The following is a 27,336-nucleotide window of genomic DNA, read 5'->3' as shown; positions in this document are numbered from 1 at the left end:
CGTGGCTGCAGTGTGTACTATCTACAAGATGCACTATAGCAACTCGCTAAGGCTTCTTCGATAGCACCTCCCAAACCCTACCACCTAGAAGGACAAAGGCAGCAAGCGCATGGGAACACCATCACCTCCAAGTTCCCCTTCAAGTCACACAACATCCTGACTTGGAAATATATTACTGTTCCTTCATCATCGCTGGGCCAAAATCTTGGACCGACCTCCCAAACAGCACTGTGGGAGTACGTTCACTACAAGGACTGCAGCGGTTCAAGAAGGCGGCTCACCACCACCTTCTCAACTAGGGATGGGCAATAAATGCTGGCCTTGCCAGTGACGCCCACATCCCAGGAACGAATAAAAACAGATTAAAAAAAAAATTATTACTTGAGATGGGACGTGGCTTCTTTCAGAGACCAAACAATAGGGCATTTATTAGTCATTCAGGAAGACTAGTACCTTGAGGGTGACCAACTCCTTCTGATCTGTGGGTCAGGGTGGAGAGGCTTTTAAAAATGAGGACACGGGCACCAGTAAGTCAGTCAAGTAGCAGAAGGATGCAAAAGGAGCGAACCGCTGTCCTGGGTGGAGGAACAGTGTACGCAGAGATTGTTCTTTTTATTAGACGATCCACTGGTGTGGGCTAGCGTGCGTGTATTCCTTATCTTTGTAATAGTATATGAACAGATTTTTTGCTGATTGCGCCAAGTGTTTCTTATCATACTTGGTGTTCTGTAATAAAGCTGTGGAATAAAGCAATGGGATTGAAGGAGGGAGTTTTGTTGTTCCGTTCCCAGGTCTCGCTAATGAACTTGTAGATGCAGGGCAGTGGGAGTCAGCTTCTGTAAGAAACAGATGAGTAGACCACTTTAGAAGTGACTGACACCCTTGTATATCTGTGGCAGACCCAAATTCGTAACAGCTACTCAGAAAAGATTCTGCAAACTGCCATTCAGCAGTTTAAGGCAGGGAAATTCTTTGTTTTTCACTCTTCTCTCATGGAGTCCTTACCATGGCACCATATATGTTCTTATGATGGAGGCAGAAAAGGAGCACAAGGAAGAGGAAATGACAAAGGCACACAGGATAATGTTACACAAAAGGAGAAGACCAACTGAAAGTAACCCTCCACCAGGGCTTACAGACCACACCACTGCCTTGATGATATCTGAGAGGAGTCCTGCTTAAGGATGCATGGAAGGAATTGTGTGTTCCGTTGCAAACTGGCCTCAAACATCCTCCTAAACACAAAACCAACAAAAGAAGACCTATCTTGGAATACTAGACTTCATATCAAAGTGGTTTTATATATACCTGTATATTGATATCCATTGCTTCTTTTTACCACCATGCTTACCTCTGTTGCCTCTTGTGTGCTGTTCTTAAATCTATTCAGGTACTTCCTGAGGGCCGGGGATACCAGTGGTGATTGGCTACGCTATGAGCTTGTGGGGTCCAAGGGGGCCTCATTTTGAGTCTCAGGAGGACTCTTCAGTGGGCTGCATGGTCACTGCAAATACATAGATAACCTGGCCCTATATCCCGGCACCAACAATGAACAGGTATCTGAGGCAATTGAGCTCTCATTAGGAAGAATGACATTGTGAAGGCAGATTCTAGTTATGCCTGCTGTACTGGGTGCTGGATCTTTGTGCCCACTGACCAGTGAGAGGGCAGACCTGATATCAGTTCGGCTCTGGAGACCGTGAGAGGTACCTTGAATTTCTTTGATATCTGGTGTCCATTGTTCTCCCTGGATAGTCCCCCAAGGCCTTGAAGGCCTATGGTCAAAGCACCCTTGCCATCTGTCTTGGATCCTCCCAAGATGCTCCCAATGCTTCCATGTGACTGGTCATCCACAATCCTTTTTAGAACAGAACTCCTGAGATATGAGCCTGCAGGCTCTGGAGCTCAGGGGCTGAGCCTCTGGTCCCCACTGACCAATCCCACTTTGACCTCCGGCTCCTCTGGCACTCTCGTGTGCTGTGTTGCACCTAATGAAAAACCCTTATTGGACCTATTTACATCCCTTTCAGGTAGATTTCTTTGTGCTGATGTGTGAGAGAAAGGGTGATTTAACAATGTGGACCGGGATGCAGCTGTTTGAGCAGAGGTAGAAGGATGCTCACCTCTTTTTCTCCTTCCCCGTGGCATCTTAGTTATCCAGAGGAAAATAAAATTGAGATTTTGCAGCTACAGTGGTGGTTCTTCTGTAGCTTTTGAAAATGTTCGACTGTTTCTTGCTGCTGTGTTTGCATTTCCAAGTCATTGTACAGAAAGCTGCAGATGGTCTAGAAAAACCAGCAGCTGCTACTGGCCAACCTCTATTTACTTCTCCAACAGGCTCTCCAAGTCGTCTTCATCCTCCTGAGATGGTTTGGTGGGGGGGCGGGAGGGGGCGCTCCTACCCATGGCCTGAGATTCATAGTGGTTATGGGCCAACTTCATCTGTGAGTGGGAAGAGAAGACATGAGTACTACAGTGAAGGCTGGCCACTCTGTTTGTTACAATAATTTGACACACCAGGCTATCTGAGGGGCAACAATCAAGACGGGACAGGTGTGGTGAGTTAGGTACACTGAGGAAAGTGCAGTTGTCAATATCAGGTGTCACAGAAGAGGAGATAAGAATCAGAGGCTCAGAGTACAGTCCTAGGGCACCATGAGGGTAATGACCACACATATATAGATGATGAATGAGCAAGTAGCTCACCTTGGCTAATCTTGTGAGGTAATTAAACTCCTCCCAAAACTGCAAAAGAGTTCTGGGGAGAGGGGGGGTTAAGGATGTGGCACTCACTGCCACTGCAACCTCCCTCCACAAAGTGCGAATGACATTCTTCATGGGTCTCTTGGCCCCGATTCCTAACAACCCGTTCCTGCTGCTGCCCATCTTTGCTGTCAGCCTCCCTTGAGTGGGCTGCTGTATTTTTGTTCTTGCTGCAATCACTGTCTTCTAGATTACTTGCTTCTGCCAGTGTTGCCACTGCCACTGCCCCTTCCCCTTCCATGCTTTCAGAAGCCACCCAAAGACTTTTCTCTTTTTACCATGCCGCTTAACACCATTCTTCCTATTTTCTTTCGTGCTTAGTCCGGTCGGAGAATGAAAAGTCTTGTCGAATGGAGAATGAAAAGTCTTTCCAATGTGAGGAATGCTATATAAATACTTCTTGTTGTTGTCATTCCACTGTTGGGACTGGTAGTGCAAGGAAAAGCTGTCACATTCACTCAGCAAGCAGGAAACCATGAATTTGAAGTTTCCAGTGGCTGGTTGGCTGCTTTTTAAGAAATGCAATTATACTGCTGTGCTTACTGCGAGTGATGAAAATACAGATGATTCAGAGGAAGTTGAGATGAAATGGAAGAAGATATTTTTTCCATATTTAGTGGTTGTGATTCATGTAATATTTTTAACATGAATTAAACTGGTGTGATCTTTCATGTGGCTTCGCTTTTAAAGAAGAACACTACAAAGATCAGGATAACCAAGGGACACTTAAGGCATGAGTTCTGTGCAACACAGCAGGAGAGAAGGAAATAAAAACTGCTGTGATTGTAATAATTGAGAATTTTTGTTGCTTCAAAAACCTGGACACACACAAATGTTGTTGATCTACTATGCAAGCAAAAAAGCACAAAACTGGGGAAGTTTCTAACGCATACATAAATATATTGATTGCAAATTTGCACTGGCGAGGGTCCCACAACACTATAAAAATCAGATTGAAAGATGATGAGATGGAACTCCGCAAGTTTTTTTGTTGATCATGTTTGCCATCCTGCAATAGAGGCATTTAAAATTTGGAATGTTGGAACCAAGTTCTTCCCAGCGAACACCCCTTCAAAATTTCAACCATAAAGTGTGTGAAAGTTGTCAATAAAAAGTTTCTGTTGAGGTCATTGCTTTCCTAGATTGTGATGTGCTGACGTGCATTATAGTCCCCAAAAACCATTTACTGGATTAAGCAAGCATAGGATTAGGTCAAACCAGAGACTATTATCAAATGCTTCTGGGATTCTGGATTTCTAGTTGTTGAGGATGACTGTGTTCCCGAGGTAGAAGATAACAATCATGAGCTGTCTTGAGTTGGTGAATGAAGCTGTCCGAGCACGATCAATCAATGGGTCCTGGCCAATGGATTCGCATGTGATCTCCATTCTGACTTCTTTACTCTGATGTGCTGACAGCAGATGACTTTCAATCAGAGGATTGGGACAACGACCTTGTGGATAAGCATCACATGAATAAGCAGCCAATGCTTGGAGCATACTGACAGTGAATCAGAAGAAGGTACCATCCTGTGCAGGCTGTGACCATATAACTCAATAATTAAAAGACTTCATGATTGAGAGGGGCAAAACTTCAACGTCAGTAACTGTTACAAACTATGATGGATTTCATTCTTATTAAGTTATAGTTATGTTAAATTTACAGTTATAGTACAAATAAGTTAAAAGTAAAGTAACTTTTAGATTTTAGTGAAAGTTAAGATGATCGTGCAATATGTTAATTTTGTTTAGCAGTTAGTTCGATACACTGGTTGCACTGCAAACAAACAACATCAACATGATTGCCTTCTTATTCTAGCATGTCTGCACCCTTTTAGGCACCCAGATTTATAGACTGGCCACTTGAATACTGCAGCTCATCAGGCTGATCCCATGGGTGAGGGTAATGGGTAGGTTGCACTATGTATAGAATAGTGGATACCCAGGCGTGAATTCTAGGCTTTGCAGAGTGACTTTGTTTAATTTTAGGCCCTCTACCCTACACAGCAGTGAGCTCAGTGTCACAATGAAGTATTAATGACTTATGATCTAATTACTGCAGATTTATTGAAAAATACTTTGCAGTTATTAATTGGCAAACAGTGGTTGTGTGTTTGTGTTGTATTATCATCCCTATACTTTGATAGCTACGCCTTGGAAAAGGCTATTAAACCAAATTCATTCTGTCTGTCAGAATGATGTGTAAGCTGTGGGGGGGGGGTAATGCACTGCAGGTCTGAAAATCATTTAAAATAAAATATATATTATTCCTTAAAGATATGTCAACGATTTCCATGCCATACCCTCCAGATTTCAGAAAGATGTGACTTGCAGATTTTGAGTACAGGGGAAAGGCAATATTCTTGGTCAATTTGCATAAATCAGATTGGATTAACATTATCCCAATGACAATAATTCGACTGTCAAATGTTTTGAAAAGGCAGGATATATTTTTTAAATATTAATGATTTGAAAATATTCATGTGGAGGCTGCTCTTTTTCCTCCTTTATTCACACAAAGTGAACAAGAAAGACTAGACTTTGTCTGCATAAGCACTATAGTAAATATGGGTTCTGCTATTACTCCATAACCTACAGTGAAATGTTACAACAACTTGCACTTATGCAGTGCTAGCAACATAGCGAAGCATCGCAGTGCTTCACAAAGGGTGGGAATGGACACTCAGTAGGATTAACAACAACAACAACAACTTGTATTATTATAGCACCTTTAATGTAGTAAAACATCCCAAGGCGATGCACAGGCGTATTTTAAGGCAAAAAATTTGACACCGAGCCACATAAGGATAAATTAGGGTAAGTGACCAAAAGCTTGGTCAAAGAGGTAGGTTTTAAGGAGCGTCTTAAAGGAGGAAAGAGAGGTAGCGAGACAGAGAGGTTTAGGCAGGGAATTTCAGAGTTTAGGGCCTAGGCAACAGAAGGCACGGCCACCAAAGGTTGAGCGATTAGAATCAGGGATCCTCAAGAGGGCAGAATTAGAGGAGCGCAGATATCTTGGGGGTTGGGGGGGGGGCGCGGGGGTGGCTGAAGGAGATTACAGAGATAGGAAGGGGCGAGGCCATGGAGGGATTTGAAAACAATGATGAGAATTAAGTAAAAGAGGAGGTGACCAAAGGCATAATTAAAGAGCTAGGTTCTCGAGGCTTTTGTAGGCGCTTAGAGATAAGGCAAGGGTGAGAATTGCAATGTGTATGACCACATTGGCTAAAATCATTGTTATCAATGGTGACATGGAGGGCTCGAGACATACAGAGGAGACTGAAATCAGAAGACCAGAAGGGTGCAAGCTGGGAATAAGGCTGGATGAGGTTATGGAAGTAGGGTGGTACAAAGCCTTGCAGGGATATATGGATAAGGACAAGGATTTTGAAGTCAGTGGTGATGAATAGGGTGTGGGGTTTAAAGCCCAGCTTGGGATCAAACAGGATACCAAAGTTATCCTGAATATTAATTGAATTCAGTCTGAGCGAGTGGCTGGGAAGGGAATGAAATGAAGGACTAGAGGATGGAGTTTCTGTCGTGAGTCAAACAGAATGGCTTTGGTCATGACACAATTAAGATAGATAGAGAATGTTTTGCTCATGGGCAATTTAATATTGGACAGCACAGTGACAGTTGAGTTGTGGATGGTGATGGAGAGGTAAAGCTAGGCGCCGTGAGTGTGCGTATGAAAGCTGATGCTATGCTTATGGATTATGTTTCTAAAAGGCATTGTGAATGAGGAATAGGAAGGGCCAGGGATGGAACCTTTGGGCATGCTGGAGGTAACCTTGTATATGTAGGAGAAGAAGCAATTTCAGGAGCTGTGCTGACCATGTTGGGACAAGCTGAAATGAAGCCATGAGAATACAGTACCATGAAGGAAAAGAGGTGGAGGAGGATTGAATGGTTCACCCTGTCAGAGGTCACAAAGTTTGAGAGGGCAAGAAGAGATAATATTATAGTTGCAGTAATCAAGCAGGTCATTGGTGACTTTGACCAGGGTGGTCTCAGTGCTGTGGAAAGGATGAAGAGCAGACAGTGAGTGGTGGGAGAGCTCTGCACAGAGCTGGCTAGTGAGTGTGTCCCAGCACCTTAAAGAGAAAACAAAGCTTAGAGATAGTGGCCCAAAAATTGTGGTCGGTGGTGTAGCTACGGAGTACGCCGCCAACCTCCGAAAAGAATATAAAAATGGCCTTGTGCGAGGCCCCACATGTAGACTTGCTGTTCGGCGTTGCAGAGTTGTGTACAGTGTATTACATTACTGAGGCCAGGAGCGCAGCGTACAGCCTATGCGTAAGGGAAGACACGCCCACAAAATCTGTCAAAACTAACCCACACAAACTTCTTTCAGTCTCTTGCATTGAAATTACATTTTAAAAACTTAAATAATTAAAAAAATGTTTTAACTAAACTGCTCCTTAAACTTATTTCATATATCAGAATTTTGTTAAAATTATGTAACAAAATACCAACATGTTGATTTTTGAAATGCAGTATCTGTCTAAGCCAAAAAGCTCCCGCTAGGTTTTTGGAAACAAAACATGCTTCGGTGAGAGTGGGTGCAGAAAATTAGCCCAACTCTGCACCAGCAATGAGTATTTCCCTGTTGGTGCGGATCATTTGTCAAGGCGAAACATAGAAGATAGGAGCAGGAGTAGGCCATTCGGCCCCTCGAGCCTGCTCCGCCATTCAATGCAATCATGGCTGATCATCCAAATTCAGTACCCTGTCCCTGCTTTTTCCCCATATCCCATGATCCCTTTAGCCTTAAGAAATATATCCAACTCCTTCTTGAATATATTTAATGAATTGGCCTCTACTGCCTTCTGTGGTAGAGAATTCCACAGGTTCACCACTCTCTGGGTGAAGAAATTCCTCCTCATCTCTGTCCTAAATGGCTTACCCCTTATCCTTAGACTGTGACCCCTGGTTCTGGACTCCCCGACCATCGGGAACATCCTTCCTGCATCTAGTCTGTCTAGTCCTGTTAGACTTTTATATGTTTCAATGAGATCCCCTCTTGTAGTGTCCGCGTATCAATAACACACGGATTGCAGGAGAACGGTAATAACAGGTGTTTACTGAACAGAGGGTATGCTGGAACTGAAAGTACAGAAGCCTGCTACGGCTTTATATACAGGTGTGGTCACTGCCGGTACTACAGTATAAAAGCAGTTCTCTCTTAAAGGTACATACACAACAATTCCTCCCCTTTTAGATAAACAGTACATAACATTCATTTAACAATTAAATAATAACTAATTACAATTACAATTTTCTCTGTACTATATACATCAATTGAAGTAATCATTTATAAATTCAGTCTTTGAGGAGGCTTCCTGATCCTGTCTGGATAGCGCCTTTCTCGAGTATCCTGATCTTGCGGCGGAGTCGATGCTGGCTCATTGTCATTGGTTGGTTCGTCAGCTTCCAATACCACTGATTCTGAGGTAGACGCAATCTGTACTTCGGGTTCATCACCAGGTGCGCATGCTCGTGGTATGGGTTTGACTTATTCCTGTGACTCTAGAATCTGGTCAGCATGGCGTCTCACGATGCTCTCTCCAACGTCCACTGTGTACATTAGTGGTCCCTGCTGTGTGCATATCGTTCCTGGCTGCCATTTTTCTGTTCGGTAGTCGCGGGCCAAGACTGGTTGCCCGATCTTGAAGCTCCTGGTTGGCTTCTCATTGATGTGCTGGAATTGCTTATCCTCAACATCTCGTCTTATGTTTGGTTTGAGCAAATCCAGGCGACATCTTAACCTTCGGTTAAAGAACATTATGGCTGGAGCTTGGTTGGTGACTGCATGTGTCGCATTCCGGTAAGCAAACAAGAAATTATCCGCCTTGTGTTGTAGTGGTATGTTGTCGTTATACATCGCCTTTATTGCTTTTTTAAAGGTCTGAACAAACCTCTCAGCCAATCCATTTGTGGCTGGATGATATGGGGCAGATGTGTAATGTTTTACCCCATTATTCCTCAAAAACCTCCGGAAATCCTCGGACACAAACTGTGGTCCGTTGTCGGAGCAAATCTGTTCTGGCAAGCCATCCCTGGCGAAGATGGTCCGTATGACTGCAATAGTTTTCTCCGTGATGGTGGAGGACATTTTGATGACCTCTGGCCATTTCGAATGTGCATCCACGGCGATTAGAAACATTGAGTCCATAAATGGACCAGCAAAATCAATGTGTACCCATTGCCATGGAGATGAGGGCCACTCCCATGGGTGTAGCGGGGCCTGTGGTGGAGCGTTTTGGACTTTCTGGCATCCTGTGCATCTCTTGGTCATATCCTCGATTTCTTTATCGATTCCCGGCCACCACACAAACGCCCTGGCTAGGCTCTTCATTTTTACTCCTCCCAGATGACCCTCATGAAGCTCATTGAGCACTCTATCTCTCAACTTGGGTGGAATTACCACTCGGGATCCACACATCAAGGTCCCCCGGCACACTGACAGCTGTTCTCTCCTTGGCGAGAATGCTGGCAACAGTGAGTCGCCATGTGCTGGCCATCCCTTCACCGTCAAATCATAGACCCGAGAGAGTGTCGGGTCATTTCGTGTTTCCTTCTCTATACTTGAGTTTGTAACAGGTAGACATTCGACTATGGTCGAATGGAATATCTCAACAGGGTCCACAGCAGGTGCTTCCTCCACCGTAGGCAACGGCAGGCGCGACAGCCCATCAGCATTTCCATGCTGTTTCGTACCCTTGTACTCTGTCGTATTGATGTGCCCCTAGAAAAAGGGACCATCTTTGCAGCCGTTGCGCCGTCATCACTGGAACGCCCTTTGGGTTAAAAATGGAGACAAGAGGCTGGTGATCAGTCAGTAGGGTGAATTTCTGCCCGTGCAGATAGTGATTGAACTTCTTCACCCCCCACACCAGGCTGAGGGCCTCCCTGTCAATCTGGGCGTAATTACGCTCGGCTGAGGTTAACGAGTGCGACGCAAAGGCTATTGGCCTCTCTGAACCGTCAAGGAATTTGTGTGACAGCACCGCTCCAATGCCGTAGGGAGACGCATCACATGCCAACCGAATCGGTAGTGTTGGATTGTAGTGGGCCAATACTTCTTTTGAAGTGATTAGGCATTTACATTTCTGAAAGGCACGCTTACACTCATCACTCCATTTCCATGCTACTCCAGTTTGCAGCAGGGCGTTCAGTGGGTGCAGAATTGTAGATAAATTTGGCAAGAACTTATGGTAGTAGTTCACCAATCCGAGGAACGACCTCAGTTGCGACACATTTTCTGGTGCTGGAGCCTTGACTCCTGCCTCAATCTTGTCTGGGGACTTATGTAACCCCTCTTCATCAATCATGTGGCCACAATACGAGATTTGTTTCCTGAAAAACTCGCATTTGGGGCGGTTGGCTCATAGCCCATATTCTTGTAATCTAGTGAGCACCTGCTCCAGGTTGGCAAGGTGTTCACTGTCATTTTCGCCCGTAACCAGGATGTCGTCCAAATTACACTGGGTCCCCGGGATCCCTTGCAGGACTTGTTCCATCGCCCTCTGCCAAATAGCCGGAGCTGATGCTACCCCGAATACCAGTCGGTTGTACTGGTAAAGACCTTTGTGAGTGTTTATCGTGAGGTATTTTCTAGATGCTTCTTCTACCTCCATTTGTAGATACGCTTGGGCCAGATCAATCTTCGTAAAGCGTTTCCCTCCAGATAGTGAGGCGAAAATATCTTCTATCCGCGGAAGTGGATATTGTACTGAGTGCAGGACTGGGTTCACAGTTACCTTGAAGTCCCCACAGATGCGAACCTTCTTCGGCTCCCCAGGCGCTGCTCAATGAGTTCTTCATTACAGGAACGATGGGTGTGACCCACTCGCTCCATGTCCACTTTGGACAGCACACCCGAAGCTCCAGACTCTCCAGCTCTGCTTCGACGGCTGGGTGGATCGCGTACGGTACCGGTCTGGCCTTAAAAAATTTTGGGTTTGCGTTATATTCAATTTTTATCGTTGCCGTTACTCCTTTTAGAGTCCCAAGTCCTTGCTGGAACACCTCTTTCGCGTCAGTTAGAATTTTTGACAGTCGTCCAGGTGTGACGTCGTCATCCTTTTTGTCAGCCACAGTTAGCGCCTGAATGGAATGCCAATCCAATTGTATTTTTCGGATCCATTCACGTCCCAATAATGGTGGTCCTCCATCTTGTAGTATATATAGATACAGTTCCTGTGTTTCCTTGCCGTTGTATTTAACGGGCACCCTTATTTTTCCTCTGGGGTAGACTTTTTGCCCCGTATATGTCTTCAATATAATGGACGTGCCCTTCAAGGATATGTGTGAGAATAGCCGCTCATAGTCTCGTCGATTCATGACTGTTAGGGCTGACCCTGTGTCCAATTCCATCTTTACTTGGGACCCTGCTATCATGAGGGTGACCCAAATGGTTCGGTGATCCTCCTTTGCGATCACGTTGTGTAACTTTAGACAACTTAGTCTCCTGCTCCCTGAGTCATTATCACTCTCCTGATCTTCTGAACTACTGTCTGTCATTTTTTTTACTTTCTTGTACTTTTCCTTAGTAGTTCTTTTAGTGTTGGTTTTCTTTCCCGACCTGCAGACTCGTGCTATGTGTCCCACTTTTCCACATTGCCTGCATACTTTGTCCTTAAACCAGCAGTCCTTCTGATCATGGGTTGTTCTGCCGCAGCGATAGCACTTTTCTGCTCCATATGCCATTTCGTTGGTGCTATATTCTTGCGGTTTCTGTTGTATTTCCGCAGCTCCCCGTGCTGCTGCTTCGTAGGATACTGCCATGCTGAAAGCCTTTTCTAGCGTAAGGTCCTTTTCCGAAAGTAGTCGTTTCTGGGTTCCTTCACTCTGGAGCCTGCAGACAAACTTATCCCTTAAGGTATCTGCCAGTCCTGCTCCGAACTGGCAGTGCTTCGATAACTTGCATAGTTCCATAAGATAGTCAGCATTACTCTCATCTTTGTGCTGGTTTCTTTTATGGAACTTGAATCTTTCTGCTATCAGCAGCGGTGTAGGGTTTAGATGTTCCTGTAAGATACTGACAATCTCTTCAAAGCTTTTCTCCATTGGTTTAGCTGGGGTAATTAAATTCCGCAATAGGCCGTACGTTCTCGCGCCCATCAAATTTAATAATACCGATGCCTTCTTTTCATCGGCCACCCCATTTGCCTTGCAGTACACTTCAATTCTTTCCACATACGTGGTCCAGTCTTCTATTTCATTGTCGAAAGCAGTGATACTGCCACTCTTCGGCATCTTGGGTGGTTTAAAATGGCGCCTCCCGCGCTTTTCCTTCTTCCCCAATGGATTAAAATGGCGCCTCCCGCGCTTTTCCTTCTTCCCCTTGCTGCCAATGCTGCTCCTAGCGTTCTAAATAGTAATGGTGGCGCCCCGCGGCTTCGGCGCGTCTCTCTTTTGTTAGCTAAATTCCTTAGTTTTATTCTTCTTCTACGCTGTCCACTGCGCGTCTCTTTTCCTTCCCCTCTTTTATTTTCTCTAACGCTGTCCGGCTCTTGAGCACCGACCGCGCCCTGTGCGCTCCACCCTCTCTCTTTTCCTTCCCGACGACGCTGCATGGCCCCCTTGCAGAGCCGCTCGATCGAGCTCAAGCCCGCCGCAGTCCGGAAGGGTCAGCGCACTATCTGCTACCAGCACGATTTGCTGGAACACCTTGACTGGGGAGCCAAGCCCAGCTCTCCACAGCTTCCCCTGCGATTCACTGAACTCTGATGGATCACTGGGCGGTTGCCCACGGTCGACGCCCATTGCTCTGGCTTCGACCTCCAAGAAGCTTCTTTTCAGGGATGGATCCCCGTGAGGTGATGCAGTATTGCAGGTGAGTTCGAACCTGCTCGTCGCCACTGTAGTGTCCGCGTATCAATAACACACGGACTGCAGGAGAACGGTAATAACAGGTGTTTACTGAACAGAGGGTATGCTGGAACTGAAAGTACAGAAGCTTGCTACGGCTTTATATACAGGTGTGGTCACTGCCGGTTCTACAGTATAAAAGCAGTTCTCTCTTAAAGGTACATACACAACACCTCTCATTCTTCTAAACTCCAGCGAGTACAAGCCCAATCGACCCAATCTCTCCTCATACATCATTCCTGCCATCCCAGGTATCAGCCTGGTGAATCTTCGCTGCACTCCTTCCATGGCAAGAACATCCTTCCTCAGATAAGGCGACCAAAACTGCACACAATATTCAAGATGTGGTCTCACCAAGGCCATGTACAACTGCAGCATGACATCCTTGTTCCTGTACTCAAACCCTCTCGCTACGAAGGATGAACCTTTCATTAGAATAGCTAAATGAGAGTCTGAAAGAAGTTACAGCAAGAAAGTTCCCATGTTCCTTTATGAAGAAAATGTGCTACTGGAGTTGACATAAAAATGCTTGAGCTCAAATCATGTGGTTTTGTTGTAGAACCCATTATTATATGCCACAACACTCAATGCTGTGCAGAAAATGTAATAAAATAATCTGCATAAAGGGAACTTTTATAATTACTCCACTTTTCCTCTAACAAGGCAGTAACATTCCAGGTATGTGTAACGGGCATTCACTTACTTTCGGCTAAGGGCTGTAGTTCCAGGCATTGACTTGCTCAAGGCCAATCTTGCAAATCCACCATAAGATGGTGGCAGTAGTAGATTCAGGGCTAGTGTTAACACTTTTGCCAAGCCCAAAGCTATCTGGGCACATCGTTTAGGAATGATGCCAGTGAACCATTTGCAGTCCCATACTCCACTGCATTGTTAGCCAACTGACCACAAGTTTGTCAACTTTAGTTAACAATATTTTTTTTTATTGGCCTCTAAAGCAAATTGTAATGTTTTCTCCCAAACCCAATTCCTGTCCACAAATTCTTTTCTTTGCTTTAACATTGCCCAACAAGCACATGACAAGAGTGCCCCAACTCAAAATAAAACCCTTCCTTATTCTTTATTTATTGATTGCTTTGTGCTGTCTGGCCTGAACTGGGATAATTCAGTTGTTCGAATTAAATATATTGATTCCAAATTTGGACTGACCTTGCAAAGGTCTCGCATTTGATTGCACCCCCCGGCAATATCAGAATCACATGACATGGTATGTAGTGTCTGCTGGTGAGCCGTGCGAGGAAATAATCTAAATGCTGCCAGATAGGAGAGTTTTTTCAAGCCATATCATCAGCTTTTGATACCTAGGGGGGAATTGGGTTTGGTTCGGGTGGGAGGTTGAAAAGCTAAAATTTGAAACGGGAACTCCGCCTGCCTCAAACCTGCCCACTTGCAGTTTTAACGGAGGCGGGATGAGGGGCGGGTGACCAATCCGCTCGCAGGAGGCAGGTTGGTTATTTAAATATTTAAGTCCGCCTGTGTGCCTTCATTTTAACACTGATTTTATTTTTAACCACAGTCGGCTGGGTTTCCCAGGCCTCAGGAAACCCAGCAGGTGAAAGGAGATGAGAAGGGCTGAATCCATAAAGTAAGTGCCTTTACAGCACTGCTTGTGGGCCAGGAGGTGCAGGAATGTTTCCTCCAGGCCCAACAAGCTCCTACCAACCCCCTCCCCCCCAGCTAGACCTACCTGCTCTCTGCCCAGCTCGTCTGTGGCCTTGTTCCAGGCTTTCCCGCCTGACAAGCATGGCTGTGGGTGGGAAACCTACAGAAAATATTTTACATTTGTCGTGCAGTTAAAAATTGCATAATGTTCGGGAAACCCGTATTTCCAGGTTTCCCAACCTCAAAACAGCTCCCTCCCCGCCTCCGAGCTAAAATCCAGCCCCGGTACCAAATTGAACAAATTGCATTCAATTCAAATCTGGACTGGCAGCAGAAGCAGATTGGGACGGCTTGGGTGGGAGTGGACTAATGACCCGACACACAGAACTCTTCCAGGAGTTCCAAAGGAGGCTTGTGAGGATCACTGCCTAGAATCCTTTGGCCATACAATGCGTGTGTAAACTGCAATATTTTCTTATTTCATACAATGTTATAACAGACAGAGGCCGCCAATCAGTCTCTGCCAGTATTTTTCTCCATGAGCCACTCGGTCTAATCCCGCTTATGTTTGCTCCCTTTAATATTCCTCTTTTAAAGCAACTATCAAATTTCTTTGAAAAGAATTTATGGACTCTATCTCAACAATGGATTGCAGCATTCTTGCCCCTCTCTGTGCAAATATTTTCCATCCATCTCTTTTGTTTTATTTGGTTGTTTATTACACACAAAACCAATGTAGGGCAGTCACTGTTTTATAGTGAAGCTAGCAGTGTATCAGATATTCATCAATATCCTCTACATGTCTGGCAGAAGGAAAAATATCAGAATTGATTAAACACCAGTTAGCACAAAAAATATCCCAAATATGCCATTAGTTATACTCATTACTAACAAGGAGGAAAACAGAAAGAAGCAAGCTAAATTGCAGAAACAAAGATTTGTGGGCATGTGATTGGAATATTAATATTATTAGTTTTTGATCAAATTGCAGATTCAATTTATACATAGCTGGAATGTCGACTAAGTGCTGTATTTTAAAGCTATGTGATATTGGTGTTTAACAAACACGTTTTCTTTGGTGAAATCACATTATGAATGAGTGAAGCATAAAGTATTGGACATTGGCTTTCAGCAAGTCGGTGTTTAATGATAGATTGCGCTGGATACACTGAGCTGTTCTGAACCACCACCTTAACACTCGGATGCACAAAGCATCCAAAGACCTTCGTATTCTCGTCACGTTGTGCAGTTTAGACTACTGTATGTGGCTGTGCTGGGTGAGTTAGATAAAGATAAATGGTAGAACTGACTTCCAGACTGAAGCACAAGATACTCCACAGGCAAGCACTCTGAATATAAAACTTGAGAATGCCAGCTAATGCCAATGCCTAGCTGCTGAGATAAGGATGTTGCACTCTGTAACACTCTCGGATAAATTTTAAGAATGTATGCTGCTGGAGCAGGGCCTCACCTAGAAATTGCAGACACAGTACTGACAATTTTCCATCCATTAAAATTAAAATTTCTGTGTGGAATATCGTGGAGAGCATGCCCGATATGCATTCCGACTGGCTCTGCTGGGAACATACGTTCATAAAAATAACCCTTTGTTACGTTGTCTTGGCCTGCTTTTTTTAAATGGTTTTCTTCCCTCCACTTCTGAAGGTGCTGACTCTTGCTACAGTATCTGCCTAAAATTACTGGCAGTCAGTTCTCCTGTGTCATCGCAGACAGTGAGCGCTGTTTGGTGAACCTACCATGAAATGAATCATGGCCATCACCAATCTTGCTCGCATGTGTGTTTTTCAGCAGGAGTTACTGGATTGTGATCAGGAGTGGGAACCCTGGCTGTTTTTTTTTTTTAACCCTCTCACTAGCCCAGGGTAGCTGAGGCCAGTTGCAAGCCTCCCAGCTGCAGCCCCAGTTGATATCAACAAGCTCAGCACAGACTGCAGTTTGATTCTGGGCCACCTCGGCTGTACTGCACCGGGCAGCGCTTTACCCACTTGAGCCATCAGGGGGTGGCCTGGATATATGGCTTTTCATTGGTCGTGGGATGTCAGTCTGAGGATAGTAATTCTCTGTTTGAGACATATCCAAACCTTTGACTTGGTATTCCAGAATGTGGTTACTTTGCCACATTGGTCATTTCAAGTTCCAAGTGAGACTTTTTTTAAAATTTAATGTATTTTTTTGGAATTCCATATTTCAAGAGCTCCACCATAGATATCCATTTCCTTTGTAATTAAGTCAAGAGAACCTGCTTTATTACTATATACAAGCCAGGGATTGGCTGCATCGTCTGCTCCTCGACCAACAGTCTCCTTTTCTTCCCTGCTCTCATACTTCTCAACTGTCCTGGGTTTATCAGGATGCCCTAAAACTCCAGGCCAATAATATTCCCAAATTTTAAAATGTTTCTGGGACTATTTCAGTTCTTAGAATTCCTGGCGTCGGGACATGCAGGCATGTGTTAATTTGTTTCTGTTTACACTATTCTCGGTCTACAGGATTAACACCATATTGTATGTTGATCATCTATATATATAAAGCGGCTCTTCTGTCTGTCTCGATGTCTGTCTGTCCGCCTGGTCTCTATACGTTTGGAAGTTACAGAGCGTACTGACGCGCGCGTCGCCTCAAAAGAAAGCTTGCGATTCTGGACCGGTCATAGGCCTATTTATGTTTCGGCCGGACAAAAATCCCGCCCGCGGTATCCCAAAAACGTTCAGCGTTCCGCTCATTAGCATCTCATTAGCGACCGTGTGACGTCGAGGTCTTCCTACAGTTGAGTGTCGAGTGACTCGACGATTGACCAATCCTACGCTTCGGTGACCTGACCGGTCGACCAATCGGTGCGTGTGTGGGCGGGCCTTATCCTTCTGAACCGAGGTGAGTGGCCGCCATCTTGATTTTCCACGATTTTTTCCCCCACACTTTCTGTGTGTTAGGGAACTAAGGTAAATATTTCAATTATGTGTTAGGCAATTAATTAACAATTTATTTGAGTTTTATATTGTGTTTAGCAACCCCCCCCCCCCTCCTCCTCACCCTCGCGCAGGGGGGACTCGGGGCCTGAAGCTGAAAAAATTTCTCTCTCTCTCTCTCTCTCTTCCCTCTCTCTCTCTCCTTCTCCTCTTCCCTCTCTCTCCTTCTCCTCTTCCCTCTCTCCTCTTCCCTCTCTCTCCTTCTCCTCTTCCCTCTCTGTCTCTCTCTACTTCCCCCTCTCAGGTGTCGCGGACGGAGCGCGGGCGCGCCGCCCGAAGTTTCCCGCTCGCTAACGGCCTTGCCGGCTCCCGCGGGCCGCTCGCACTGACCGCGCATGCGCCGCCCGCACTCACCGCGCATGCGCCGCCCACACTCACCGCGCATGCGCCGCCCACACTCACCGCGCATGCGCTGCCCGCCCGCCCGCAGCGGCCGTCCATCAGTCGCGCGATACGCGGGGGACCTCAGCAACGGCACCGGACCTCAGGCGCTAGGCAGGGGGAGGGGCCAGAGAGAGGGACAGAGGGGAGTGGGGGAGAGGGAGACAGGGGAGGGGAGGGGAGGGAGGGAGGGAGGGAGAGAGGGGAGGGGAGGGAGAGGGGAGGGAGGGATAGGGGAGGGAGAGGACATGACAGGGAGAGGGGGGACACACAGGGGCAGGGAGACCAAACGCCCCAAAATTGCCCTCGCGCCCCAAAATTGCCCTCGCAACGCGGGGCTCGCTAGGCAGGGGGAGGGGCCGGAGAGAGGGACAGAGGGGAGTGGGGGAGCGGGGGAGGGAGAGGGAGACAGGGGAGGGAGGGGAGGGGAGGGAGAGAGGGGGGGAGGGGAGGGAGGGAGAGAGGGGAGGGGAGGGAGAGAGGGGAGGGAGGGATAGGACAGGGAGAGGACATGACAGGGAGAGGGGGGACACACAGGGGCAGGGAGACCAAACGCCCCAAAATTGCCCTCGCGCCCCAAAATTGCCCTCGCAACGCGGGGCTCCCCAGCTAGTATCTAATAAAGCTAACATTATGTAACAACATTTTAATTGAGAACTGGAAAAAATATTCATTACAAACCAGTATAAAACTCCCTTAATTTGTATTTGTGGACACCGTAACAATGCATTAAACTTATTAAAATGCATAAATAATAATGGAGCAATATGTGAAACTATTGTGTTACTTATATGGTGCTACATATAGTAAAATGAAATAGCCTTCATTTTGGTCAGTTCGTCCTCATTTTTACTGCCACTGTCCCTGGTTTTCAAGTTTGCAGGTTTGCTTCACCCAACTGGATCACCGGGGATGCAATATTCCCTTTTCTTCCCACCACAGAGTCAAGGTAGCCAACTGATGCCACTATTAATGATGGGAGCTATGAAAGGTCACAAACAAAATGTTATCACATGTGAAGAGACATGTGCCATTTATTTTAAAAGGACAGGCATCAGCAGGGTGTCCTTTTTGAGCAAGGTTCAGGTCTTTGTGAAGAGAACTGAATTAACTCAGTTGAGTTCAAGAGAAGGGGCCATATTTTGTGGTAGCAGGGCATCTAACTGCATCTGCTGTTAGGTAGACTTGCTCTTGCACGATTAGGTTTTTTAATTTTTACGTGACAAGTTGCTGAAAGCGCGAGCTGATAACGTCGCAGCGAGGGAAACCGAGCATCTGGGATCTGAGTGAACAGGGCAAGCAACTGTGTATCTCCTTAACCAATCAGATTGAAGGATTGTGAAATTAACAGTGCAAGGACTGAGAAGGAAATGTAAATTAGAGTGGGTGAATTCAATGTCAAATCAGGTACAGAAAGAGAAATAAAGAGAGTGAAAGAAAGATTGGATTAAGAGAAAGAGAAAAAAGAGACAGAAAAAGTAAAACTTTTTTTTTACATTTTAAAAATCTCCAACAACAATTAAAACCTGAAGGAATGCGACTCCACGCTTGTAATAGTTGATTTTCTGTGCCCGAAAGGTTGATTGGCAGTAATTAACACTTATCACATCGTTAAAAGGGTACTTAGACTTGAAATTACTTGACTTAACTTTCTGTGGTGGATTTACTTTGTATCTACTGTGCAAGTACAGGAACTTCATGTCGCTCATTGCATTTGAATGGTGAGGCTGACAGCGAAATGCTGTTTTTTGCAACGCTAATGGTGGAGTGGTGCACCTCAGACACCAACTTTTGGGATTCTGAGTTTAACCGCGCATCTGCCCCTCGCCTGAAGTTGCTGTACCATTTGCGCATAAATAACGGCGAGCACCATTAGCCTCACCGTTATTTTGACAGGAAAATTTGAGCTATGATTTACTGCTTTACTCATGTATGTGGATCTCTAGAATGCTTGTTTTCTTGTGGAGTGTTGGTTTTTATTCCCTGTTGACAAGTTTAAAAAAATAATTTGGTATAAAGGAAAGAAATGTTGAGACAACATGGTGTGTATGGGATAGATTCGATAGATAAATATTTCTGTTATGTTTTTCCTGCCTCCTGTTTTCATCAATTTCTCCCCTGGCCCTTCTCCTTGCTTGGGGTATGGTTCCATAGCTACTGGTTGATCTCCGTTAACTATTCTAAATGTGTGACCCTAAACAGTGAGTGCTGACATGTCATTCAGTAGCTGGAACATCAGAGTTGAGACCCATCCTGTCCTCTCCCCTCATTCACACAAGTGAACTTGCAGCAGGGTGAGAAATAGGAATTCTGGCTAACTTTCCCCTCCCTAATCCAGGGGCACGGGCACTGACACCGACACCAATTGTATTGCCTTTTTCATTGCCATGAGTGAAGTCAGTTAAATTAACGTAGACTCGTGATCGAACTTGGAACCACCCTTCATTGCTGAAGCATCCCGGTAACCTAGATCTTTGTATTGTTATCTCTAGCAAGAACAAGCACGAACTAGATGGTATTTTAAAATTCTCATCCTTGTTTTCAAATACCTCCATGGCCTTGCCCCTCCCTATCTCTGTAATCTCCTCCAGCAACCCCCCACCCCCAAGATATCTGTGCTCCTCCAATTCTACCCTCTTGAATAGCCCTGATTTTAATCGCTCCACCATTGGCGGCCGTGCCTTCAGCTGCCAAGGCCCTAAGCTCTGGAATTCCCTCCCTAAACCTCTCCGCCTCTCCACTTCTCTTTCCTCCTTTAAGATGCTCCTTAAAACCCACCTCTATAACCAAGCTTTTGGTCATCTACCCTAATATCTCATGTGCCTCAGTGTCAAATTTTGTTAAAGGCACTATATAATTACAAGTGGGTGGTGGCGGTGGTGTCATGGAGCACTTGGGCCAAATGGCCTGTTTCTGTGCCGTACATTCTATGTAATTTATCTTAAGGAATGAGGAAAAATTCAAATGAGAGCCATCCCCCTTTCCAAAGAAATGATCTGCCAGTAGCTCTTGGTGGTTCAGGGGGGACTTGTGGAGGGAAATCTGTTCTTATCAATTTCTTAATCACGAGTGAATGCCATCTAAGGCACACTTGTAATTGGTAGAGCTACCAGACAAATTTCACCCCACTTTCCAACTGCTACTAGCTTCCTAATAAACTTCTCTTGCTAAACTTTTAGGTTTGACCTAGCTTTCCCTTGGCCTACTAGTTATATGTACTGTGTGCTGTGGTATCAAGCCATGCAACTTGAAAAGTCCAAGGTTCAGTCCCTGGATTGTGTTGAGTTAACTAATCTTAGTTGGGTCCAACAGCGGCCCTCAGCATCTCTAGGCAAGGGAGTGGATAAATTAACCAGGGTTCCAACCTCTGCTGGAAAGTGTACGTATGTGGACATAACATGACAGAATTTGGCTCAACTATGATGCACTCCACAGTAGAATGACAGGACTGACTGCCTAGGCTCATTTAAAAATGGTGGTCACTTGGGTGAGGTACCAGAGGGCTGCCTGCTTTTGTAAAACTGTAACCCAGCCAAGGCCAGTGTCTTGAGGAGTGTGGGGTGGGGAGGTGGAATTGGGGAAAAAGATTAATGGGTAAAAATTGGGTGGGGGCGCTACCTTCGCCGGCCTGAAAAAGTTAGCGCCCCCGCGGCCGAGTTTCCCAGGTAGCGCCCCGAGACGGAGGAGGGGCGCTACTGTAAGCACCCCGCATCCCTCTAGGGGCAGCGCTGCAGCACGTCGCGCCGTGGTACTGCAGGCCTTCCTCCCCTTATTAATGTAAGAAGTCACACAACACCAGGTTATAGTCCAACAGCTTTATTTGAAATCACAAGCTTTCAGAGCGCTGCTCCTTCGTCAGGTGAAGTGAAGAGATGCATAGACACACAGCATATATAGTCAGAGAATACTGCCAGATGATTACAGGTAATCTTTCTAACTGCCCTTTATCACACCTCGGCAGAGAGATAATCACAGCAATCAAAGGTGTGAATGGTGTCCAAACAGGTCAGTCAGGAAAACATTACATCAAAGAACAATGAGGTGGGGTCACAAGGGGTCAAATGTTTCAGATGCTGGGGTCTGTATGAAAAACAAGAAACAGACAAAAAACATTTTTTTTGCTGGAAATCACAGCAGGTCCGGCCGCATCTGTGTAGAGGGAACAAGCCTTATTAAAGGGGAGGGGCCTGGCGCAGCGCATCCCGGTGCCCAGCTGGGTCACCAGGGATCGGGAGTTCCTGCAAACGGGTTACCGGAGTGCAGCCGGCACCCCGCGGGGGGGCTTCATGGGGGCCGGGGACAGCAACGGGGGCAGGTGCTGGCAGATGGCCAGCAACAAAAATGGCCGCCCGCCACCTCCCCTTTAACTAGCACCGCCCCGGCCGCAGGTAGGTCCCCCTGATCCCGGCGGACATAGCGTCCGGAGGTAAGTTGGGGGTTGCCACCCAATATTACAGCCGGGGTGTTGTGCACGGCGATTATGTCATCGCCGGTGGCGCCGCGCTGTGCGGCGCCGCTGCTAACTTTCCACTGAATTTCGTGGGAGGCGTTAGCAGCGCTGCGCCCAGGCGCTAGTTGATTAGCGCCCTCTTAGGGCGCTAATGGGAGGCGCAAATCAACCGAATTTAGCCCCCTAAGACTTTAGTTGAAATACCATAAAGCTATCTTGGCCTTTATGTGTTTTGTCTAACTTTTATCTTTTCTACAAATGAAAACTGATGTATATAATTATTTTACATTTCAGCTAAAAATAATGTTTTTTGATCTTAATGTACAGTTTGGTATTTAGAAACAAAATCTATGAACTGCAAGTACATATGAGCCTGTACTATACAGTTCAGGTGTCACTTCTGTCTCTTTCAGCTGAAACAAATTCCATCTCTTCCATGTGTCTTTGAGCACTTTGCATTTTACTTGTATCTGACTGTAAAGCCTTGCAGAAACCTGAAGCCTGACATCAAAAGTGTGGGATTTGTGAATATTTACAATGTTTAGTGAGTGTGTTTGTCTGTTTGTATTGATCCCTTTGTATTGAAAACAGAATGAAAGATTGGCAAAGTCTCTTGTGATCCCATTTTGAGTGAAAGACCTTTACAAAGTATAGTTTAATGTTTGTTTTGTTTTCTTCTTCAGTACTCTATCCTGGACACTGACCAGCCAATGTTTCAGCCATTCCCCTCAGAAATTATCTTTCAGAACTACAAACCTTGTGAAACCTATGAGGTACCGCTGATTCTGCGAAACCATGACCGGGTAAGTAAACTCGGGGAGGATCTGGAAAGACATTGGGGAAGTTCTGTTTATTGGTTGCATGAAAGCACATAACTAGGAAAGATCTCGTGATCTGTTCGATCATGAACTTCCCCAATGTCATGATGTATTTTATCTCTTGAGGGAAAGCTGTGCATAAGTACTTTCTCATCCCTAAAGTAAATGAAGCAAAATCACAGAATGTTTCTCCAATCTCACACGTTCTATATTCAACCGTGATCTGCTACCCTCAACTGACAGCAATCCACTTAACCCCACCAGCATAGGAAATATCATTTTCCATGGAGGATTTGTTCATTTTTGCTCATACCCACATTTATATCCTCCATTCCCATTCTCAGATATTTATCCATCTCCTTTTTGAAGGAATTTATTGATTCAGCATTAGTTTCATTGTTGACACATTCATTTCCCTTGGGTTGAGGGGGGGCATATTTCTTCTAATCCCTAGTCTCATTAGGCTTGTTAATTTTGAATATATATATCGTCATGTTTGTGCTCATGGTTAACTAGCCTGCTTACATCTACATCATGAAGGAGTTAGTTGGTGCAACACCAATTTCTAGGAGTCTGCTCCACGTACCCACTTTTCTGTTGTTAAGTAATATGGCATAATGGTTTCGCTAAACTAAATTAAATGCTAACATTAAACCTACTGTAGGTTAATCCACTAGCTTGGAAAATATAAAAACTCATCCTTAATTTGATCTCTCTCTTCATTAACTATGGAATTGATGTAAGATTTCTCCAAATGAATGAAAATCATGACAGTAATAGGTAGTGGAACAAGGAGCTCTTCACCTGCCTTACTGTTGGATCTGAACTCTGTCCTTAACATCGCACCCAATCCTTCACATGACACAAATGTATGTTAGGTGGCATAAAAACAGGCTGGCGGTGATGTTAATGAGGATAGATGTCCCTGAAAATTGGCACTGGTGTTTGTTGGATGTGCTTAGTAGTATAATTTAAGCAAATTTGGGATCAATCTGAATGAGAGCAATTCTTTAATTGATTCCTTTAACACTTTTCCTCTTCCATTCCTTTGATAAATAAGATCAATAATCCTATGTGTTTCTCAATGTGCTCTATGTCCTAACCATTTTTTAGAAATATTAATATTTAGGTTAATGTATTAATCATTAACCTTTCCACCCCGGTGAAATACTATTGGGGAAAACCTGGACTTGCAAAGATGATTAAAAGGAGGAAAGAAAGAACTTGAATTTATATTGTGCCTTCACGACCTCCAGATGTCCCAAAGCACAATTAAGTACCTATTGAAGTGTAGTCACTGTTGTAGTCTAGGGAAATGCGGCAGCCAATTTGCACAGAGCAAGGTCCCACAAACAGCAACCAGATAATGATTGGATAATCTGTATTTATTGTGTTTTTTAAAATTCATTCCTGGGATGTGGGCGTCGCTGGCAAGGCCAGCATTTATTGCCCATCCCCAGTTGCCCTTGAGAAGGTGGTGGTGAGCCACCGCCTTGAACCGCTGCAGTCTGTGTGGTGAAGGTACTCCCACAGTGCTGTTGGGAAATAAGTTCCAGGATTTTGACCCAGCAACGATGAAGGAACAGCGATATACTTCCAAGTCAGGATGATGTGTGACTTGGAGGGGAACTTGGAGGTGATGGTGTTCCCATGCACCTGCTGCCCTTGTCCTTCTAGGTGGTAGAGGTTACGGGTTTGGAAGGTGCAGTCGAAGAAACCTTGCCGAGTTGCTGCAGTGCATCTTGTAGATGGAACACACTGCAGCCACGGTCTGCCGGTGTTGGAGGGGTGAATGTTTAAGGTGGTGAATGGGGTGCCAATCAAGCAGGCTGCTTTGTCCTGGATGGTATCGAGTTTCTTGAGTGTTGTTGGAGCTGCACTCATCCAGGCAAGTGGAGAGTATTCCATCACACTCCTTACTTGTGCCTTGTAGATGGTGGAAAACCTTTGGGGAGTTAGAGGTGAGACACTCGCCGCAGAATACCCAGCCTCTGACCTGCTCTTGTTGCCACAGTATTTATGTGGCTGGTCCAGTTAAGTTTCTGGTCAATGGTGACCCCCGCAGGATGTTGATGGTGGGGGATTCGGCGATGGTAATGCCGTTAAATGTCAAGGGGTGGTGGTTAGACTCTCGCTTGTTGGAGATAGTCATTGCCTGGCACTTGTGTGGCGCGAATATTACCTGCCACTTATCAGCCCAAGCCTGAAAGACTTCCAGGTCTTGTTGCATGTGGGCATGGACTGCCTCATTATCTGAGGAGTTGCGAATGGCACTGAACACTATGCAGTCATCAGCGAACATCCCCATTTCTGACCTGATGTTGGTTGAAGAATAAATGTTGGTCAGGATACCGGGAGAACTCCCCTGCTCTTTGAATAGTGGGATATTTTATGTCCATGTGAGAGGGCAGTTGGAACCCCAGTTTAACGTCTGATCTGACAGTGTAGCTCTCCCTCAGTATGGAACTGAAGTGTCAGCCTAGATTACATGCTCAAGTGGCTGGAGTGTGGTTTGAACCCACGGTCTTCTGACTCTGAGGTGACTAAGTCAAAACTGACAAAAGATCAGAGAAGTGCAGATATGGCCATTATTGTGAGGATATTGTGGGCTGAAGGGACTTTGGCATCATAGTGTTGCTGTCTGCCATATCTTGTAAGGAGAAGCTGTACTGTAAAGCTGTACTGTAAAGTTTTCTATTAAACCACCATGACGGCCTTTGACAACATCAGACAGGATTAGTGGAGAATCAAGGCTTTAAGCATTGATAAGTGTCTCTAGTTTTCTGGGACTGCAGGGCAATCTCATTCTCTATTGTAACAGTTTCCTGCTGTTAAATAATCCCAACTCTGCTTTACCTGAAAAATGAGATGCTGAAAATGGGAGAGTTACACTGAATGTAATATTACTAGGCATCATGTAAAAAAAATTACTAGCTGTGGAACTCCTGTAAGATTCAACAAAGGGAATGGAGTATAAAAGTAGGAAAGTCCTGTTACAACTGTACAGGGCATTGGTGAGACCACACCTGGAGTACTGCGTACAGTTTTGGTCTCCTTATTTAAGGAAGGATATACTTGCATTGGAGGCAGTTCAGAGAAGGTTCACGAGGTTGATTCCGGAGATAAAGGGGATGTCTTATGAAGAAAGGTTAAACAGGTTGGGCCTATACTCGTTGGAATTTAGAAGAATGAGAGGGAATATTATTGAAACATATAAGATTCTGAAGGGGCTTGACAGGGTAGATGCAGCAAGGATGTTTCCCCTCGTGGGGGAATCTAGAACTAGGGGGCATAATTTCAGAATAAGGGGGCACCCTTTTAAATCGGAAATGAGGAGGAATTTCTTCTCTCAGAAGTTCGTGGATCTTTGAAATTCTCTTCCCCAGAGAGCTGTGGCGGCTGGGTCATTGAATATATTCAAGGTGGAGATAGACAGATTTTTGAAAGGTAAGGGAGTCAAGGGTTATGGGGAGCAGGCAGGGGAGTGGAGTTGAGGCCAAGATCACATCAGTCATGATCTTATTGAATGGCGGAGCAGGCTCGAGAGGCCAAATGACCTTCTCCTGCTCCGACGTCTTATGTTCTTATGTTATGTTCTTCCAAATGAATGTAAACAGTATCTGGCAACACTAGGGCCCAGTGACTCCTGTCCAAATGATTGAACATTGTGATTTTAACGCTAGACAGAGAAGCTGTGGTAAGACCCCCCGCCCCGCCCCCCAGCCCATGCCCTGCAAGAAAGAAAACTTGCAACTGTAGTGGGGAAGTTTGCTGTGGGTGGAAAGCAACCAGGTTTTCAGCAACATGTTCTTCGACTGCCGACGATTCCTAGCAGTCTTTTTTCTCTCTGATAAATGGGGCAATTTCAGTGGCAGAAGAGAAAAACTTTCCAAAGGGGCTCTGTATTATAAAAATGGTGCTAATTGAACTGTTCCAGAATTATCGTTGCAGGTGGGACAAGGTGTGGCTTCTTAAATGATGGCCTGAAGCTGACATTTGAAATTGGTGGTAGCTTTAATAGTTTTCTAAACATCTCGGGCAAGAGTTTCGCCAGGTTGTGTTGTTTTTTTCAATGCAATTCACCCAAAATCAGCCAAACCAGCACAAAAGATCGCAGAATTTTAAGCACAAATCGAGTTTCCGCAATCTTTTGCAGTAGTTTTAAAAAACATTGCTTGGGAAGCTGGCCCCGCCCACCAAACTAGCCACGCCCCCAAATTGAATTAATCACCATTGGGAGTTTCTGCTCATTGCGGCTGTTCGCGGGCCTTTGAAGAGGCTTTTAAAATAAGGAGTTTTTAGGTGCAAGGACACTAATAGGCGTGTTTTGAATATAATTTATAAAAATTTACTGAAACTGAATACAGTACTGTACACTAATGTAACGAGTAAGTGGTTCTGTATAATTTTTTTAAGTAATTTTCAGTTATTTAAAATCGGGT

The 27,336-nt window shown here is 45.2% G+C and overlaps 1 protein-coding gene across 2 annotated transcripts in view; it reads left to right on the top strand.

Moving 5' to 3' along the window:
- Nucleotides 1-26,383, top strand: part of LOC147116199 (axonemal central pair apparatus protein HYDIN-like) — a 120,672-nt gene extending 94,289 nt beyond the window's left edge. For both annotated transcript variants that reach the window (XM_085990924.1, XM_085990923.1), the window contains one exon: nucleotides 22,760-26,383. In XM_085990924.1, the coding sequence (XP_085847050.1) occupies nucleotides 22,760-22,951 (192 nt within the window). In that variant the 3' untranslated portion in view covers nucleotides 22,952-26,383. The remainder of the gene's footprint in view (nucleotides 1-22,759) is intronic.
- The last annotated feature ends 953 nt before the right edge of the window (nucleotides 26,384-27,336 follow it).

Source organism: Somniosus microcephalus, chromosome 6 (genome assembly GCF_052327205.1).
Source record: "Somniosus microcephalus isolate GS21.2 chromosome 6, FLI_Smic_1.0, whole genome shotgun sequence".
NCBI lineage: Eukaryota > Metazoa > Chordata > Chondrichthyes > Squaliformes > Somniosidae > Somniosus > Somniosus microcephalus.
The sequence above is the reverse complement of the archived record's forward strand: the minus strand, read 5'-3'. Positions and strand labels throughout refer to the sequence as shown.